The sequence below is a fragment of the Onychomys torridus genome, chromosome 2 (genome assembly GCF_903995425.1).
Source record: "Onychomys torridus chromosome 2, mOncTor1.1, whole genome shotgun sequence".
NCBI classification, from domain to species: domain Eukaryota; kingdom Metazoa; phylum Chordata; class Mammalia; order Rodentia; family Cricetidae; genus Onychomys; species Onychomys torridus.
Window position 1 is genome coordinate 143,683,123 of NC_050444.1, and position 18,516 is coordinate 143,701,638.

Below are 18,516 nucleotides of genomic sequence, written 5' to 3' on the forward strand. Positions count from 1 at the left end.
AGCAGAATCATCTCACAAGAACCCTTGGTGCAGACGCCTACACCACGGTATCATCCCCATTTGACAGATGAGGAAGTTGAGGCCAGATGAGGAGCTAGATGAGGTACCTTGCTTAGGTCACACAGGCAGAAATGTCTCCAATGTTAGACTGGTTCCCGAACATGAGAACAGAGGTCCTCGAATCTCACTTTCTGCCACATCCCCTGGCTCTCACATAATGCTGGGTACCCAGGGGGTCAACTCTGAGTGAATGGGTGCTGGGACCATTTTCTCCTCAGGGCAGAGCTGGAGAGCCTGGACTCAAGGGCCAGAAGGTAAGAGGATGTGGATGGGCATGGAGGTGGTGGGTACCTGGTCATCTTGGAGGCTCTGTCTCCTTTCCTTTCTTTCTTTTTTAATCGAAAATACATTTTTAATGAAATGTATTCTGATTACGGTTTTCTCCCAACTCCTCCCCCAATCCTCCCCACATCCCCACCCATCCAATTCCATCCCACCCCCTTCTCAGGAACAATCTGACCCCCTTTCCTTGATTGCTGGTACTAACCTCCACTCCCTTCTTAGCCCCCAGCCCGGGGAAGAGACTGTGATTGCCCACAGGTCTCAAAGGGCAACCTGCTCCCACCATCCTCCTTAAACCCTACCTATTCCTCTCAGGGTGATGCTGGGAATCCCGGAGACCCTGGAACTCCAGGCACCACTGGGCAGCCTGGAATGTCTGGAGAGCCTGGAGTTCGGGGTCCTGCTGGGCCAAAAGGAGAAAAGGTAAGTCGACCAGGCTTGGAGGAGTTTGTTGCATGGGCAAATAGAAATCAAGGGGCCAGTTAATGAGGGGTGGGGACTTCAGGGAGCCTCAAGGAAGCCCGGCAGCACCAGATGCCTCGGACTTGGATTATCAGGGATCTATTTTTTTCTCGACTGAGGAGAGGCAGAAGAAGGATGAGGCTCTCAGAGGATGTAGTAGGCCCCTTCGCAATGCCCCCTGGCCTGGCTACCAGTCCTGGCTCACAGGCTCCCTTTGACTGTGTCTCTGACCAGGGTGATGGCTGCACTGCCTGCTCCAGCCTGCAGGGGGCGTTGACCGATGTATCGGGACTGCCTGGGAAGCCAGGCCCCAGGGGAGAGCCAGGTCCTGAAGGTGTGGGTCGGCCCGGGAAACCAGTAAGTGCCGGTGGCTCATCCTCCCATCTTCCTCTGCCTGTGTGATGCCTTCTCAATCCTCCCAACACACCAAGGGTCCCACGAGTTCCCTTGTGCCTTTTAGGGCAAGCCTGGTCTACCAGGGGTTCAAGGGCCCCCAGGACCGAAGGGCACGCAGGTATGTGCGGGAATGGTAGCCCTGGGAGGAGGAGCATGGGAACGTGGGACTGAGGGCTTGGAACGGGGATTGAGTCAGGAGCGGTGGAAGGTGAGTGTAGAGGACGTTTCAGAGTCGTTTTCCCTCTTCAGGGAGAGCCTGGACCTCCAGGCACTGGCGCTGAGGGACCCCAGGTGAGTATCTCACCTCACCCTTGCTTTCTTCCAACACTTCCATAGCTTTGCTTGTCACTAAATGCTAAGGGCACAGTTTTGTGTCTAGGGATCACAAGCAGCGTTGGCCTGATGTTGTTCTATACAGGATTTGGCTTTTTTTGTTTTGTTTTGTTTTGTTTTGTTTTTTGAGACAGTTTCTCTCTACATAGCCTTGGCTGTCCTAGAACTCACTATATAGACCAGGTCAGCCTTGAACTTACAGAGATCTGCTAGTCACTGCCTCTGCCTCCTGAGTGCTGGGATTAAAGGCATGTGCCACTCACTGTGCCCTGCCAGAATTTGGCCTTGACCTCCATTCCTCTAACCCTTGAGTTGAGGTTGCAGATACCCTCCCAGATCTGCCAGTGACACAGGTCCTAGAGGCAGGTGGCTTTGGCCGCTGTGCCACAGACTGCCCATTCTGACTTGCAGGGTGAGCCGGGAGCCCAGGGTTTGCCTGGTGTTCAGGTAGGTCTCCAACGGCCTGGAGGCGGCTGACAGGGAAGAGCCACTTTATGGTAAGAGATAACCCACTGTGCTTCCACCTGCAGGGACTTCCGGGACCTCGGGGACCACCTGGCTTGACTGGTGCCCAGGTGAGCCCCTTCCTCTGTGGTTGTTGGGGCTGCAGACATGGGGACCTGGGACTAGGTAATGCCGTGAAAGGGTCGCCTGAGATCCGATCACCTACGTCTCACTGCTGGATTGTGCCAGCTTCAAATCATGCCTCAGCAACCTATTTGTCCTTTCCTCACAGGGACCTCCAGGGCCCAAAGGAGCCACAGGACCCATGGGACCTCCTGGTGCCAGTGTCTCCGGGCCTCCGGTAAGAGCCTTTCCTACACATGACTAGTGCTGTTGTTGGGCCCTTGCCACTGCTGCTGGGGGAGGGAGTTGACCCTGCCTGTCTCAGCAGCCTGGGGTGGGAGGAGACAAGCATCCTGGGTCATCCTCAGGGAAGGAAGACACACTGGAACTGCCTTTAAATAATCCATCACCACCGTGTTTCTCTCTCTCTCTTTTTTGGTGTGTGTGTATGCATGTGTGTGCGCACGAGTACACCCACCTTTGAGTTCTGGGAACTGAACTCTGGTCCTCTGGAAGAGCTGGCAGCATGTACTCTTAACTGCTGAGTCTTCTCTCCAGTTGGCCTCTATTCTTTTCTTTTATTAAGATTTATTTATTTTTATTTTATGTGCATTGATGTTTTGCCTGCATGTATGTCTGTGAAGGTGCCAGATCCCCTGGAACTGGAGTTAAAGACAGCTGTGAGATGTCATAGGGGTGCTGGGAATTGAACCCAGGTCTTTTGGAAGAGCAGTCAGTGTTCTTAACTGCTGAGCCATCTCTCCAGCCCCCTCTGTTCTTTTTAGAAATATGTTTTCAAGGACTAGGGAGTTGGTTCCGTGCTTACTGCACAGACGTGAGTGCCCGAGTTTGGTCCTCTGGTCCCGCACATCCATGTAGAAAGTCAGAGGTGGCCAGGTATGGGGGTGCACGCCTTTAATCCCTACATTCAGAAGGCAGAGGCAGCTGGAGCTCTTCAAATTCAAGACCAGCTTGGTCTGCTTAGCCTGTTTCAGGGCAGCCAAGGCTACACAGAGAAACTGTCTCAAAAACAAACAACTTGGGAGGCAGAGGCAGGTGGATCTCTGTTCAAGGGCAGCCTGGGCTATAGAGAAAATTACTGGGCAGCCAGGGCTATACTTAGAAACCCTGTCTCAAAAAAGTGCTACTACCACCACCAATAACAACACCACACGAAAGTCAGATGTGTTTGCTTGTATCTGTAACCCAATATTGTAACCCTAGGGCTCACTGGCCAGTCAGTTTAGACTAACTGCAAAGTCCCAGGTACTCACAAGAGCCCATGTCTTAATCCAACAAATACAAACCAAGGCAGATGGTTCCTGAGGAATGACAGCCTAAGGTGACTTCTGACCATTCCACATGCAAGCATACATACATATGTACCCACACACATACCTGAAGATACACACACACACACACACACACACACACACACACACACACTATTTCCCTTTAAAATTGCTAAAAATTTTTATTTATATGAATGTTTTGCCTGCATGTGGATGCCCGGTACCCGTGGAGGTCAGAAGAGGGCACCAGATCCTTTGGGTCTGTAGTTGCAGATGGTTGTGAGCCACCATGTAGGTGCTGGGACTCTAACCCGGGTCCTTTGCAAGAGTAATAAGTGCTTTTAACTGCTGAGTCATCTTTCTAGCTCAATATTTTGCTTTCTCAAGTCAGCTTGTAGTAACTATCCATGTTTACAGAGCACATTCACACAGGGTATTGTGAACAAATCGGTGATTAGCATTTCATCTTCTGATCATTTCTTGGTGTCCTCTTTGCTGTTTGTAAACTGAGGTCACCTTCCTGTTCTGTAGAGGACTAGAAATTGTTTATCCAAACTAGTAGAGATTTGGTCGCCGTTACCCAGCCCCCTTGGTTTCTCCCTCCCCTCTGCTGCTAGGAATCACCCACTCACTCCCCTCTGCTTGAAGATGTATGTTTTTCAGCTTCTGAAGAGAGAGAACACAGTCATCCTCATTTTTAGATTAGTGGCCTGCTGAGTCAGAAATGTGCTTCCTCAAGACAGCCCTTTAGAGGCTGGCGTGGTGGGACACGCCTTCAATCCCAGCACTCCGAGGTAGAGGCAGGATCTCTGTGAATTCAAGGCCAGCCTAGTCTACAGAGCGAGTTCTAGGACAGCCAGGGCTACCGAGAGACCCTGTATCGAAACACCAAACAAGCAAACAAATTAAAAAGGACAGCCTGTAGAGGAACTGCTGTTATTATTATTAGTGGTGGTTTTTTTGTTTGTTTGTTTTTGTTTTTTGAGACAGGGTTTCTCTGTGTAGTTTTGCACCTTTCCTGGAACTCACTTGGTAGCCCAAGCTGGCCTCGAACTCACAGAAATCCACCTGGCTTTGCCTCCCAAGTGCTGGGATTAAAGGTGTGCGCCACCACTGCCCTATTATTGGTGTTTTTTTAGAGACAAGGCCTAACACTCTAAGCCAGACTTACCTGGAACTCAACTGTATAGCCCAGACTTGTACTGAAATCTTGGCACCCTTCCTCTCTCTGCTTCCTCAGTGTTGGGACTGCAAGTGTGAGGCACCAAAATGGGCTAGGAGCTGCTGTCCCTTTCCAGTTCCATCCACAGGGAGAGCAAAGACCAGAGAGCAGGGGGTGGAGCCAGGAGCTTGAAGCTCACCCCTTACCCCAAGCTGGAGCCCGTAGGGAGCATCCACTGAGTGTCTCAGGGGGATGAAGAGGTTCTATTCTGTGCTGCCCAAGACAATGACTCCCACACTTAAAAGACCTGTCTATTGAGCAAATTGCATAGATTAAGTAATAATAAGTGCATTTTCTCGTTTTAGTCATCAAAGACCTGTCTAATAGTCAGCTTCTACTCCACGTGAACCCACTAGAATTTTACAAGATGATAATTTTAGCTTGAATCAAAGAAATGCCACCTTTCAGCCAGCCTATGCCATGCTGGGCTGTGGGCAAATGTATAATTTTTCTTGAGCTTTTGGTAATGTTGAAAATAGCCTGGTGAGGCTTATCCTTTTCCCCATCCTTTGTAGATCCCTAGAGAAATTGTTGTTTGAGTTGGTAGAACATTGATAAATTCTTTCTGGTGGTGTGCCAAAGCCTAGAGGGACAGGGATTTCCCAGAGCCCATGTGGCTTTGCCCAGCAGACCTCGATAGTCGAATCCCTGCCCGTCTCCAGGCATAGGAAAGGTGGAATTGGGGATTTGTCCCAGGATAGCTTTGAACCCTGGATGCAAAGGTTGGGCAGCCCCCAGGAAGGCAGTCATGGGGATATCTGCTCTGCTTTAGCATATCTGTGTGCTTGCTCATGTGCTCCTTGTCAGAAGCAGACAGACCCCTCCTGTCCCAGTCCCATGGGTGGGGGAGGCTTCCTGGTTCCCCTGACCCCCCCCCCCCCACTCACTAGCTGTGTGTGTGACTTTAGGTAAGTGATAGTGTCTCAGAGTTGATACAAGGTCTGAAATAAGGTCTGAAATGCCATTCTCCCAGCTCAGTCCACAGAGCGACTAAATAGCAAGAGTGTGTGCAAAGAGAAAAAGAAGGAAGGGACCTTTTGGCCCTGCCCACCGATCCTCAGGACAGGCTTGGTCCTGTGACTCTGAAATTTCTTCAACCTCAGTTTCCTTGTTAGCAAAGCAGAACACTTTCCTGCAGGAGGCGGGAGTGGGGCCCCCATTCACTGTTCTCTGCTTTAGTGCAGGGCCTGGTGCTGGGGGCCATGCCCTCTCTCCTCCCTCCTGCCTTCCCCTTACCTCCTGGCCACAATCTCCCCTCTGGAACACGGGCACTGGAGAGCCTGGGGCTGCCTCTGTGCTGTTCCTCTCTAGCAAGCCAAATGACTCGCTGCTCTCCAGCTCCCCCTACTGACTCTGGGCCTTTTCCCTTTAGGGCCAAGATGGGCAGAAAGGACAGACTGGGCTTCCAGGAGCCAAAGGGACACCCGTGAGTATGGTGGCCCGGGCAGCAGGATTCCGTGGCTTGGACCTGTCTCCCACTCACACCTACTCACTTCCCGGTGTTTTTTCCTCTGCAGGGTGAAAAGGGATCTCGAGGAGAGAAGGTAAGTCTCAAGGGCCTGGGTCCACCGCTCTTTGGGAATGGGCTTCTAGAATCCCATAGCCCCATAATTGCTGCTCAGGCTGGAGGATGGGTGGGGTCGCCTTGCTGTTCACAAGCTTCCCAGTTCCAAGAACTCTGGGCACCACACTCACTTTGTGTAGGCTCAGAATCCAGCCATGATCTCAGGAGTCCAGAGAACTCCAGGGTCTCCACTTTAGTAGACAGCTGCACTTTCACATGGAAGCTGAGTCAGAAGATGAGTCAAGAAGAAAGGAGAGATGAGGGACCAGGATAGAAGGGCACAGAACCAGGCAGAGCCTTGGGGTGTAGGGCTGTTCAAGATGAAGCCATGACTGCTACAGTGAGGTTATATGGGTGCATGGTGAGGGGCTGATGGAGACCCTGAGAAGGATAGGACTGGGTTATTCTCCTGGTTCTCAGTTAACAGTGGCTTAACTAAATGGCCACCACACACTGCATACAACCCATCCCCTGGTAGATGAGGAGTCGGAGGCCCGTGGGTTGCCTGAAGACATGATGTAGGAGGCTGACCCAAACCTTTCCATCTCCAGAGCCCATGCCACCTCCCAGATGAGGTTTCCAGAGGACCCTCTGTCTTTGCCACTTCAAACCAAGGCTCTTGTCTTTCCAGGGTGAACCAGGAGAGTGTTCCTGTGCTTCTCGGGGAGAGCCCATCTTCTCTGGCATGCCGGTGAGTGGGGCTGAGCTGCTTTCCCACCTTCCCCACTGGGGGAGAGGTCTGGATCCTGGCCTCACCTGGTGCCAGTGGGCAAGAGCCCTTGCCAGGCTTTGTGTCCCAGCCAGCGCCCTTCCCATGCAGCTCTGTGCTTGGTGTAGACGTTGCCTGTAACCTCTCCCTTCTTTTGCGGCCCCCACTCCCACCCAGGGTGCTCCGGGACTGTGGATGGGCAGCTCTTCGCAGCCGGGCCCGCAGGTGTGTGTGGCTTGTCTCCTTTGTCTTGCCTCCTGTCGCGACTTTTCCCACCGGACCACTGCCGTCCATGTGGCAGGGAGCTCTCTTCCCCCTCTGATTTTTGTCTTCTCTCCCACAGGGTCCCCCAGGTGTCCCTGGACCACCAGGTCCTCCCGGAATGCCTGGACTGCAGGTAAAAGGTTGAGAAGAGAGTCTGGCATTTGGGGGGAGCAGGGCCCAAGCAGTCGGGGGACCTCCTCCATGCTGGACCCGAGTGCACTGTTTCCCTACTCACACCTCTGTCTTCTGTCATGATTTCTCTCTGCTATGGCTTCCCAGCCTGGCATGGGAGGCTCACAGGTCCCGGGCCAGGCTGGTGGACTCCTAGCCTTATTCTGAGGAATGTCCTGTTGTGTTTTAGCCCAAGCGCCCCACTATTAAGATTGAAGGCCAGGCCTAGCAGGAACCCAGGCTCCGAGGCAGAGCTTTATACTGGTACAGAGTATAAAGTACAGCCCCCTGTTGGGGCAGGGGGTCAGCATTTGTTGGTGTGACATGCGTTTCTGCCTGTATGATCTTTTCCAGGCTCTGTTTTAGATGCAATGGACCAAATGTTAGAATCCCTGCAAGAGAGACAGGCAATAAGCAAAGGAATATAAACTCTAACCTATTAGAGAGTGGTCTGTGCTAAGGAGGGAGATAAAGCTGGATGTGGGGATGGATAGCAGGAGAAGAACAGGGAAAACCCAAACCTTCAGTATTTTGTGAAAAATACTAAAGAAAAAAGGTGCATTTGAAGCTGGGAAGATGGCCTAGTTGGCAAAGGGCTGCTGTACAAGCCTAAGGACCTGAAGTCAGATCCCAGATCCATGTAAAGAGCCAGACATGGCGACCTGTGCCCATAACTCCAGTGCTGGGGAGGCAGAGACAAGAGGCTCTTTGGTCACCAGTCTAACGGGTGAGCTCCAGTTTAAGCAAGAGACTCTGTCTCAAAAATTAACGTAGAGTGCTAGTGAGATTGTTCTACCAATAAAGGTGCTCACATGTAGGCCTGCTGACTCGACCTCCATCCTCAGATTCCACAAGGTGGAGGCAGAGAATTAAATCCTCAGCTGTCCTCTGAACTCCATATCCTTGCTGTGGCAATTGTGTGCCTGTGTGTGTGTGCACACACACATACACACGCATTGACTCACACACATACACATGCACACATACACACATAAATGAAGTTAAATATAAGATGGAGAGGGGCTGGAGAGATTCATCACTCAGCAGTGAAGAGTACTAGCTGCTCTTCCAGAGGACCTGGGTTCAATTCCCAGCACCCACATGACAGCTCATAGCTGTCTGTAACTCTATTTCCAAGGGATCACACATAGTGTATACAGGCAAAACACCAGTGCACATAAAATAAATAAATAAATCTTTAAAAAAAATTAAGATGGAGAACAACTGAGAAAGACATCCAGTGTTAACATCTGTCCTTAACATACACATGCACACATAGGCACATGATTCTGCACACATATGCCAACATACACATGAACATGTATACACATACAAATAAAATAAAATGTGACTTAAATCAAAATGTAAAGAAATACAAGTGAGTCTGTTGGGAAGGGAACACTCCTAGGGAGGATCATCCCTGAGGAGGACCCCAGGAGGAGCATCCCTGGGGAGGAGCACCCCTGGGGAGATACATTCCTAGCAGGGAAGGCAGAAGGTACAAAGGCCTAGAATGTCCATGATATCCTTGGAAATAGCACAGAGGCCAGAGCTAGTAGGGAGAGAATATTAGGAGGAGCTGAGACCCATGTCCACTTCAGTTCCCACAGCCAGGGCAGCCTCAGTTTGAGACTCATCTCCGCCATGTGCTCTGTGATACTAGGCAAGTTATTTAATCTCGCAGTATCTCCATGCCTTTATGTATTCAATGTGGATAATTATAGCACCTGCCTCAGTGGGCTTCTTGTGGGTATTAAATAAGCTTGTGTGTGCAACGTATGTGCAATCTTTCCTGGCACACAGTGATGCCCTGGGGGCATTAGCTATTGCCACAGTGCTCACTATTATTATTTTATAGCCATTCTCTCATTCATGTGAACCCCAACCCCAGAAGGAAGGTGGTGTTACCCCTAAGTCACACCATCTTAAGCCCCGAGAGGTAAGATATCTTGTCCAAGGTCACCCAGCCAGCCAGGTATTAAAGAGCCAACTCGGAGCTTTCCCAAGTGGAGCCCTTTCTCCTCCTTCCCTCTGCTTTTCAGGACAATCCCCAGGGGTCCTCTCACCAGGAACCAGTCCTCACCACACATTTGGCAGTCTCTGCCTTTGAGGAAAGTGTCCGAGCTTCCCGCGCTGTGCCAGCATTCAGTGATCTGTCGGCAGGGGGGCATGTAGTTTGCTTGCGGTGGCTGAGTCATTCCAGAGTGACCCATTAACCAGGGAGAGCTAGCATAGTGTGAGCTGTGCCAAGCCACACTAGGGGAACAAGGGCAGGAAAAAGTGCTGAGTGTAATCCCAGGACCCAGAATCATATCTGATGGCCAGTACCCATGACCAACCTGAGGCTGCCACACACAGGCACCTGCCCTGCGCCAGGCTTCTCCATGCAGAGATGGGCTTAGAGGTGGATGGCGTTTATTCGCCCAAGGCTGCATCATCTGCAATGCCTGCAGGTGTCATTTTATCCTGATTCGTTTTCCAGATGAGGAGCCCAAGGCACAGAGGTCAAGAAATGGGCCCAAGGTTTTTATAACTGGAAGGTAGTAGTCAAGCTCAGGCTGCACCTCCCACTTGTAGAGGAGAACATGGATATGTAATTCTATCAGGGTAAGAAATAACGGTGCTCTCAGACTTGAAGTAACACAGCAGCACTGGAGAGTGGGGAACAGGAGTGAATTATAGGAACAGGGGGCGTGGTTCAGTTGGTAGGGTGCTTGCCTAGCACACAAGAAGCCCTGTGGATCCCCAACACCCCATAAATTGGGTGGGGTGGCATATGCTTGTAATCCCAGCCCTTAGGTGGTAGAGGCAGTGGGACCAGAGTTCAAGACCTACATAGTGAGTCTGAGACCAGCCTGGGCTGCATGAGACCATTTCTAAACAAAAACATTCAAAGCATTACCCACGTGTTCTGGACCCTGTGGTCACACTGGGTGGTGACCCAGGAGTGAGAGAGCCTGCTCCATATAGGAAGGAACTACTCAGAAGCAGTTGGCCTGTTCCAGTGCTGGGAGTTGGGTCACGAAGGGAGGCCAGATCTCAGGGTAAGCCCAGGAAATCCTGTACCAGGAGGAACAGGCTGTGCAGAGATGCATTCATCCAACACTAGTTAATGTGCACCTCCTCTTTGTGGAGTGTTGGGGGATGCAAAATGGAACATCCTCCCTTCCTCAGCAGGGTATTTAATATGCAAATGTGCATTGTGAATATGCAAGAAAGCCAGAGGCTGGGAGGCGCTTGTAACAGGAGTATCCTGCTACATCCCACATCCGGGCTCAGTGCTGTGTGCCTCACAGCATCACCTCCTCGAAGCCACACATGATGATTGTTTTACAGAGAAGGAAACTGAGGCGCAGAGTCGGACTTCCCACTCTTCCAGCAGTTGCTGGTGCATTTAGATGGTCTGATTACACTATAGGGATATTTTCAAGGCATGAGGTGCCATCAGTGGATTAAGGAGGGTGGGGGCCAGTGGTCCTCACTCTGAGTCTCAAGTCTGTCTTGTTTAACCTGTGACCTTTGGCAAATGAGCTTCCCTGAGTCCCTTTGTCTATAAGGTGACAATAAAATGCTTGTTGCCTCCAGGAAACTATGATGATGATTGATGAGAAAATACAGGGAAATGACTTAGTATAGACCACAGAGTTACCCTATAGAAGACCTATAGAAGGCATGGGGCCCACACTGTCAGTCCCAGCACTCAGGAGGCAGAGGCAGGCAGATCTCTGTGAGTTTGAGGCCAACCTTGGCTACAGAGCGAGTTCCAGGACAGCTGGGGCTACTCAGAGAAAACCCTGTCTCAAAAAAACCAAAATACATAAATAAGAAAGAAAGAAAGAGAGAGAGAGAGAGAGAGAGAGAGAGAGAGAAAGAAAGAAAGAAAGAAAGAAAGAAAGAAAGAAAGAAAGAAAGAAAGAGAAAGAAAAAGAAGACCCTCTGTCCAACTTCTGACCTGTGGTACAAGGAAATGCTCCCAGTAGAACTGCTTTTGAGGACACCCCCCCCCCCCCCGTGCCTCCTTGGCTCCCCCAGCCCCCAACTGTGTGAGACTTTCAGAGCTCTCACCCATGCAGGTGGGGGGAGGGGGAGGGGGGGACAGGTGGCAGGGCTTGAGCAGGGAGCCAAGGAGAGTGCTAGACCAGGAGAGGGGTCTGATCTGTTTCTTTTCTGCTTCAGGGAGTACCAGGACACAACGGTTTGCCAGGGCAGCCTGGGCTCACTGCCGAGCTGGTGGGTATCAGCCAGGACACACTGGCCATCGTCCTTCCTGTCCTTCTCAGGGCTGAGCTGGCCACCCAACCCCCGTTAGCTCTGGTGGGGGGTCCTCCTTCGCTCCCGATCGATCTTGAGGCTGGATGCTCCTCTAGGCTGTATAAACCTCCCCTCGCGGCCTGCTAGAGCTTACATTTGTCTCTTACAGGGATCCTTACCCATCGAGCAGCAGCTCCTCAAGGTAAGAGGGCACAGGGAGGTGCTGGCAGGTGTCGCCAAAGGGGATTCTCACAGCGGGTGCTCAGTTGCCTGCCACCTAACAGATAGCAGCAGATTGAGCCTGCTCGTTCCCTGCTCACAGGGGAAGGGTGTTCTAAGCATCTGCCTCAGAGGGTCTGGCTGGGCTCTGGCTTGTAACAACCCTCTAGGCAACATTTGCTGAATGAGTGCTTAAAGGGATGCTGGGAAGGTCCCCACCTGGTGCGTGCCTGGTGGCAGACTCCAGCCTAAAGCCAGCTTGCATCAGCTGGCAAAGAAGCACCATAGCTTCTCTGGATCATGCCAAGGCAGGGCCCCAAAGCTTCCACAGCAGAGTGCAGGGGTGACAGCACAGTGGTAAGGGGCTGGGGTGGGTCAGGTCAGTTTGAAAAGACTTGAGCAGGAGGAAGGACTTGAAAAGCAACTGTGGAGGAGAGTCAGCCTGCAGTTCTACCAAAGAGCTGTGTGGCCTGGTCTGGCTGACCAAGTTCTTGGGGACCTCTGGAAACCAAGGTTTCTGTACCCCTCCCATCCTGTGCCCCATTCCCTTGCTCAGTCACCTCCTGCAGTGACAATCCAGCTGGGTCATTCCTGCAGGCTGGCTGAACCTCTCTCCAGGAGCTAGCACATCCTCAGAGTTCCTTTCCCATCCTCCTCCTCCAGACACTCTCTTGAGCATTGGCTAGTCAGTGCCATGCACATCATGACACCCCAGTGAGCGTTGGTCAGAGCACAGTCTGAGAACTGCCGGCCCTGCCCCTCTCTGAGCCACAGATGTTTCCAGAAGCAGCTGGTGGAGGCAGTTGAGTTAACCTGGCAGCAGCCATGAGTTGGAGCACAGTGGGGTTGTGGCAATGAGACCCCGAGCTTTCCTAGACTCGGCGGAGCCTGAGTCCCCCCAGTCTGCCCTCCAGACAGTGACGAGGATGTGACTCTAACCCCAGATGGGACACACTTCCAACATTTCACAAGCTGGCTTTGTAATCATGTGTCCCACAAAAGGTTCCACCCGGGAACTGAATCAGCCTGTCGGAGGGGTCAAATGGCAGCCTGGAGAGCCTGCTGGGAGTCCTGGCAATCACCATGTCCACAGCTCAGAGGAAGTGCTGATTCCACATAGACAGGCAGGGACCAATCCAGGCTTACCTGGACAAATCACACCACCTCTTTTGAATACCAGCTTTCTCCACAATGCTCATAACATAATCGACCTCGTTGTACCCCGGGGGACTAAATGTGCTATGTACCAAGGCCCATTACAGTCTATGGCCTTGTGGGTGCTGAGAAACGATGGCCATTATCCTTGGGTGTTGCTGTGAATAGTGAAGGTGAGTGTGGGGCTCCTGTCTGGGGGACCCAGCTACCATGCCTGGTAACTCGGGAGACTCCAGGCTCCTGAGGCCCCTGAAATGAGAGGCTAGTTTCACTAGTTTTGAAGGAGAGGACCAACAGCTTCCATTGGTCCCTCAGACAGTCTGTGACCAAGAAGGGCAAAGCCTGAGTCACAGGAAACCTTTCCTGTAAGGACAGTTCAGACCCAGGGACCTGTGGAGCCTGTGGAGTCAGTGAGCTTCAGGCCCGCCCCGGGAGTGTCCACAGAGGGCCTGTTCCTCTGGCTTGCCCCTGGTATCCCTAGGCAGAGGTGCTGGCACTGGGGTCCAGTCATTTCATCCTGGATCCTTGGAGGTTGTCCTCACTGCGGGTGCAGGTTGCAGGAACAGCCGGGACAGATGGTCCCTCCGCGGGGTCCCTCCGCCTCCTCCCACACGCCTGTCTGGAAAGCGCTCTGGCTCGGCCCTACCTGAGTCTCTTCCTGGAGGAAGCGCAGAGCCAATTGCTGGGATCGGGGTCCCCTGAGGACAGAGCACTGCTGGGCAGGGTGCCCAGGCCTGGATTCTGAGAGGGCATCCCCCATAGGCCCTTCCTGCCCTTCTCTGACCCAGGTCCCTCTGTCCTTCCCATTGCCCCCATCAGAGCATCTGTGGAGACTGTGCCCAGAGCCAGACAGCCCATCCAGCCTTCCTCCTGGAGAAGGGAGAAAAGGGAGACCAGGGCATCCCCGGTGTGCCAGGCTTTGACAACTGTGCTAGGGTAGGAACTGGGCAGAGGCGGGCTGGTAGGGAGGTTTCCCTGGTGAAGGAGGGCTCCCTGGTGCTGGTCCTGACATCTCCATCTGGTAGAGGCTGGGCTGGGGTAGCTGGCAATCCTGGCGTGGTGCCATGTGCATACCAGAGGCCTCCTGACCAGCCTTACCCAACAGAGCCTCTCTTGTCTACCACAGTGCTTCACAGGAAGGGAGCGCCCACGAGCAGAGGAGGCCAGGGTGAGCGAGTCCTCACCTTCCCTGCACCAGTCCCTCTTGCCTTCTCCTCCTCCCACCCACACACTCACCCCTGCTGTCTCTATCCCCCACCCCAGGGAGACAACAGTGAGGGAGAACCTGGCTGTCCTGGGAACCCTGGCCTACCTGGTCCTCCAGGGCTGCCTGGCCAAAGAGGAGAAGAGGTAAGACCAAGGACCGGGCCCTCAGCCAGGTAGGCCTCAAAGATACAGGGGTCCACATCTGCCCAGAGCACTCCCTGCTCCTCTGGGTTTCCCATGGCCTGGAGCCCCTCACCACTCGACCTCCTCTGCTTCCCGGCCCCCAAGCATGCTGGTTCCTCCTAGCTGCCTCATCTCCTGGCACCCCTCTTCTCTAGGCCTGCTTTGGCCCTCAGCAATCAGGTCACATGTTTCCTTCTCAGTGGGGCCTTCCTGAATCACTCTTTCTAAAATGGAAGCTTCCCCGCAACCCCTCCCCAAGCTCCCACTAAGCCCTCCTGAAGCTTCCCCATACCCTCCCCCAAGCTCCCCTCACACCCTCCCCAAGCTCCCCTCACACCCTTCCCAAGCTCCCCCCACCCACACTTCCCAAGCTCTTTTGCCTTCATCATACTCACACCATCCAACATTCTGTGTGTCTACTTCCTTCTAGAATGTTCCACAGGTGTGGACTGAGCACCAACTATGTGCCAGCTGTGTTCTATTTGTTAGTGTTCACCTCGCCTCTAGGACATAAGCACCACGAAGCAGAGATTCTAATGTTTTGTTTATGGCTATGTTCCCAGCCCCTGGGCCTGTGCCCGGCACATAATAGCTGCTCAATAAATGTTTGTTGGATGACTGAATGAACTGCATGAAAGGCCATTTTAACATCAGCTAAATGGTTCTATTTTGACATCAGCAGTCTTGTCCGTCTGCAGCCTCGGGTACTGTAGCACAGCCTCAGACTCCCATCTTGTTCCTTTGGTTCTTCTGCAGGGTCCACCTGGCATGCGGGGCTCTCCAGGTCCTCCTGGCCCTATTGTAAGTATCTTTGATGTTCTGGTCTGTTTGAACGGATCTCAGGAAGTCCTAGCCCAGACACCGTTCTGGTGCCTTGTCCCGAAGAAGCCAGGCAGGGCACCCACTACACTTACCTGCCTGTCGTGAGAGCATCTTTTGGGACAGTGCCCCCCAACCCCCGCCTGGAATGCCCTGCTCTGCCCCCACTGTCTGTGGACCCACTTAGGGAAGGCCCTCAGGGGCACGCATCTGGGCCCCACTTCTTCCTTGCTGTATTTAATACCACACTAGGGACCCAGGTAGCCCCACAGCCGGCAAGGTGTATATGGTTGCCCAGGCAGATCTCTCTACTTAACTTAAGGGCCTGGGATGGTGTCCTCCATCGTTCTGTGGGGCCATCTCTGGGAAAGTCTACAAAGCCCAGGCTGGGGGGGGGGGGTCTCCACCCAGAATCCTCAGGGATATTGGTGAAGCAAGAAGGATGTGACTAGACAAACAGGAAGTGCTGGCAGTGTGTTCTTTGGAGAAAAAAAAAATGGCTGGTGGAAGCCTTGGAACTACTCACCTGAGGGATGTTGGTGGTCAGGTGGTGGGGGAGGAGGGCAGGATCAAAAGGAACAGGCTTTTTACTCCACTGAAAGCAGACTTGGGGAGCCCTGGGAAGGGTTTTCAGGCTGGGGAGGCTGCTGTTATTTGCCGGTGGAGGTCCCTTCTAGGGGAGCGGCGGCCATCTTCTGATAAGATTCCTTTCCAGTGACCTTGAAAAACTCCCAGGACCACTTCCCCCCAAAGCTCCCAACTGCAGACTGTGCCTCCAGGCCACCCCAGGGTGACTGTTCTTGTGAGATGTGACGTACCTGTTTCTCCCACCAGGGCCCCCCAGGTTTTCCTGGTACTGTTGGCTCCCCCGGATTGCCTGTAAGAACCTAGCACCACTCCGCCTCCCCCTCCTGGCAGCCAGGTCTCTGTGGCTTCGTTTGTCCCTCCTCCTGTGGTGCCCTGTCCTCCCGTGTTCTGGTGTTCTGTTCGTTCCCCTGCAGGCATGGTAGTAGCTAACGACACAGGTTCCCTTAAGTCCCAGTGGCTTGGAGACCATCCCAGCCTCTCTCTGACTTCTTTCTTGCTCCCTCATCCTGTCCTCCAGAGTTCTCTCTCCCTCTCACCTCCCTGTTTCCCTCTCCCTCCAAGCCCCTAGTCACTCCCCTTCTGCCCCCCCCCCCCAGGTCTCTTTTACCTTCTTCCTGGAAGCTGGGGCCTCTGTGAAGGAGCCCCTTTATCTCTCCCGGCTCACTCTGGCCTCCCGCTTCCCACCACTGCCGTGTGGACTGAAGATTTGCTGAAAGCAGTTCTTGGGACCCTGCCAGGCACCTGGCTCTGTGCCCGGCAGAGATGCCAAAGCTTTAGGGCTTCACACTGCAGGCTGGCACAGGTTGGCTGCCCTGCTGCCTGGTAGGACTGTCCAGAGGCATCCTGGGGATTTACAGGCAGCCCTGTGTGCACCCTTCCCCACAGCTAGAGGAAACCCATGGCCTCCTCTTCCTCCCTCTTCCTTGGCTCCCGGCCCAGGCTGCTCCAAGGCTGGGCATGCAGTCCCAGCCAGTTGGGTTTCTGGTGTTAGGGCCCTGCCCCTCTGTGCCCAGGGCCTTGGGCTCTCCCTTCTGCCAGGTGTCGTTAATTGCTCTGCCTCGTCATCGTCGTCTGTTGCTCACTCCTGGGTCATGGAAGCTAAACCTCTTGTCTGTTGGATCCGTGTTCCCGGGGCTGTCTCCTGCCCTCCCAGGCCTGGTGGTGGAGGCTCATGGACCAGGGCCTCTCCTTGTCGTATTTCCCATCTGTCCCCATGTTTTCAACCCTGGCCGGGCCATGTCTGTTTCTGCTTGCTTGGGTGAAGGGGCCTTCTGTCTGTCTAGCCATCTGTCTTGTGTCATGGAAAGGTTTGGGTGCCATTTCTAGAGGGCATGAGGGATAAGGGGGGCAGAAAAGATGTTTGTGATGGTGAGCTGGAGCTGTGGAGATCAGGGTGCGGAATGAGGGGCTTGGATTGTAACAGATGTCCCTCTCCATGCTACCGAGTGACATGGAATTGCTCTGGAGAGAGCCCTCTTGTGCCTGTCCCTTGCATCCCTGAAGATGGTGATTTGGGGCTTGGGTGGGGACTGGGGCAGGTAAGTAATGTGAGAACATCATTTGTGGGACCCCCTGCCCTAGCAGCCTCCCCCAAGAAGGAGGACGCATCTCGTAAAGGTGCATCCCAGACAGCCTCCAGTCACTCACTTGGAGGGGTGTGTCTCTGCTGCTGCTGCCTGTCTGGAAGCTGCCTCTTGAAAGGCACCACACGTTTGGATTTACACATTCACTCACTCTTCCAGAACACACTCACGACAGTCACTTCGCCAGGGACACTGGGTTGCCACTCGTGACCTTTGTCCAGAGTGCAAAGAGGCAGGCATGGAGCGGGGAAGAGTCCGGGCTAGGTAGGCTTACCCTCCTCTGCAGTTCCTCATGAGTTCTCTCTCTAAGGGCCTTCAAGGAGAGCGAGGCCTCACGGGCCTGACAGGCGACAAGGGGGAGCCGGTAAGAAGGGGCCCCAGGAGCCCAGTGGAGCTGGCTAAGGGGTGGCCACTGAGTGGGAGGCAGATGCTTTTGTTTGAACTCCTCAGCCACTCAGCCCTGACCCAGAAGGGCTGGGGGCTTCACAAGAAAGGACTTCACATCCCTCGGAGCTGGGTGTCCATGGGAACACGTCCAGCTCCGGCTCCTATCTGCCATTTTTTTGGGGGGTCCTCTCCTTCCCTCGTCCTCCAGCACTGTGCGCCCTCCTGCATGCCTGGCCCTCTCCACTCATGCTGGGCCTCCTTTCTCACTCTGCTCCCAGGGTTCTGGTGAGCCTGGGGCTTGTCACCTAGCCAAGAGAACCTGGGCTTGGGAAATGGCCCAGAATAGTAACTGTACCTGGAGGGGGGCGGAGGGTGGAGGGGGACATGGGCACCTGCTGGCTAGCCGAGCCAGGTGTTCAGGCTGGGGTCACTCTCACACAGGGAAGGGGTAACAGAAATGTTGAGGGCCAGTCCATCATCATGCCTGCCTTTCTTTGCAGGGTCCTCCAGGACAACCTGGCTACCCCGGTGCCATGGGACCCCCAGGACTACCTGTGAGTAAGAGGACTGTGTCTCTGGGGGTGCTGGAGGTACAGTCTGGTGGTGTGAACAGGGCCAGGCAGGGTGTCCCTCAACCACGTCCCCCCTTCCCCAACGTTCGGTCTCTGCCATGCCATCCCTGTAGACCCCCCCACACACACACTCTGCTTTGGCTCCCTTGGTAATATGGCTTGCCCCCACCATTGCAATGGAGGGAAGGGATAGTCTCTCAGAAGCCCCTATGAGTCCCAGACTCAGAAAGA

The 18,516-nt window shown here is 53.6% G+C and overlaps 1 protein-coding gene across 5 annotated transcripts in view; it reads left to right on the plus strand.

The window, feature by feature from the left end:
* The window catches only part of Col16a1 (collagen type XVI alpha 1 chain), a 55,801-nt gene that overhangs the window by 18,760 nt on the left and 18,525 nt on the right, over positions 1 to 18,516 (plus strand). For 3 of the 5 annotated variants that reach the window (XM_036177364.1, XM_036177365.1, XM_036177368.1), the window contains 22 exons: positions 279 to 314; positions 658 to 765; positions 1,039 to 1,161; positions 1,265 to 1,318; positions 1,450 to 1,491; positions 1,945 to 1,980; positions 2,064 to 2,108; positions 2,270 to 2,338; positions 5,987 to 6,040; positions 6,132 to 6,158; positions 6,810 to 6,869; positions 7,065 to 7,112; positions 7,231 to 7,284; positions 11,499 to 11,552; positions 11,743 to 11,775; positions 13,767 to 13,883; positions 14,074 to 14,115; positions 14,211 to 14,297; positions 15,093 to 15,137; positions 15,990 to 16,034; positions 17,637 to 17,690; positions 18,214 to 18,267. In XM_036177364.1, coding sequence (XP_036033257.1) covers positions 279 to 314; positions 658 to 765; positions 1,039 to 1,161; positions 1,265 to 1,318; positions 1,450 to 1,491; positions 1,945 to 1,980; positions 2,064 to 2,108; positions 2,270 to 2,338; positions 5,987 to 6,040; positions 6,132 to 6,158; positions 6,810 to 6,869; positions 7,065 to 7,112; positions 7,231 to 7,284; positions 11,499 to 11,552; positions 11,743 to 11,775; positions 13,767 to 13,883; positions 14,074 to 14,115; positions 14,211 to 14,297; positions 15,093 to 15,137; positions 15,990 to 16,034; positions 17,637 to 17,690; positions 18,214 to 18,267 — 1,287 coding nt within the window. The remainder of the gene's footprint in view (positions 1 to 278; positions 315 to 657; positions 766 to 1,038; positions 1,162 to 1,264; positions 1,319 to 1,449; positions 1,492 to 1,944; positions 1,981 to 2,063; positions 2,109 to 2,269; positions 2,339 to 5,986; positions 6,041 to 6,131; positions 6,159 to 6,809; positions 6,870 to 7,064; positions 7,113 to 7,230; positions 7,285 to 11,498; positions 11,553 to 11,742; positions 11,776 to 13,766; positions 13,884 to 14,073; positions 14,116 to 14,210; positions 14,298 to 15,092; positions 15,138 to 15,989; positions 16,035 to 17,636; positions 17,691 to 18,213; positions 18,268 to 18,516) is intronic. The other 2 variants (XM_036177367.1, XM_036177366.1) reach the window with 2 other exon arrangements.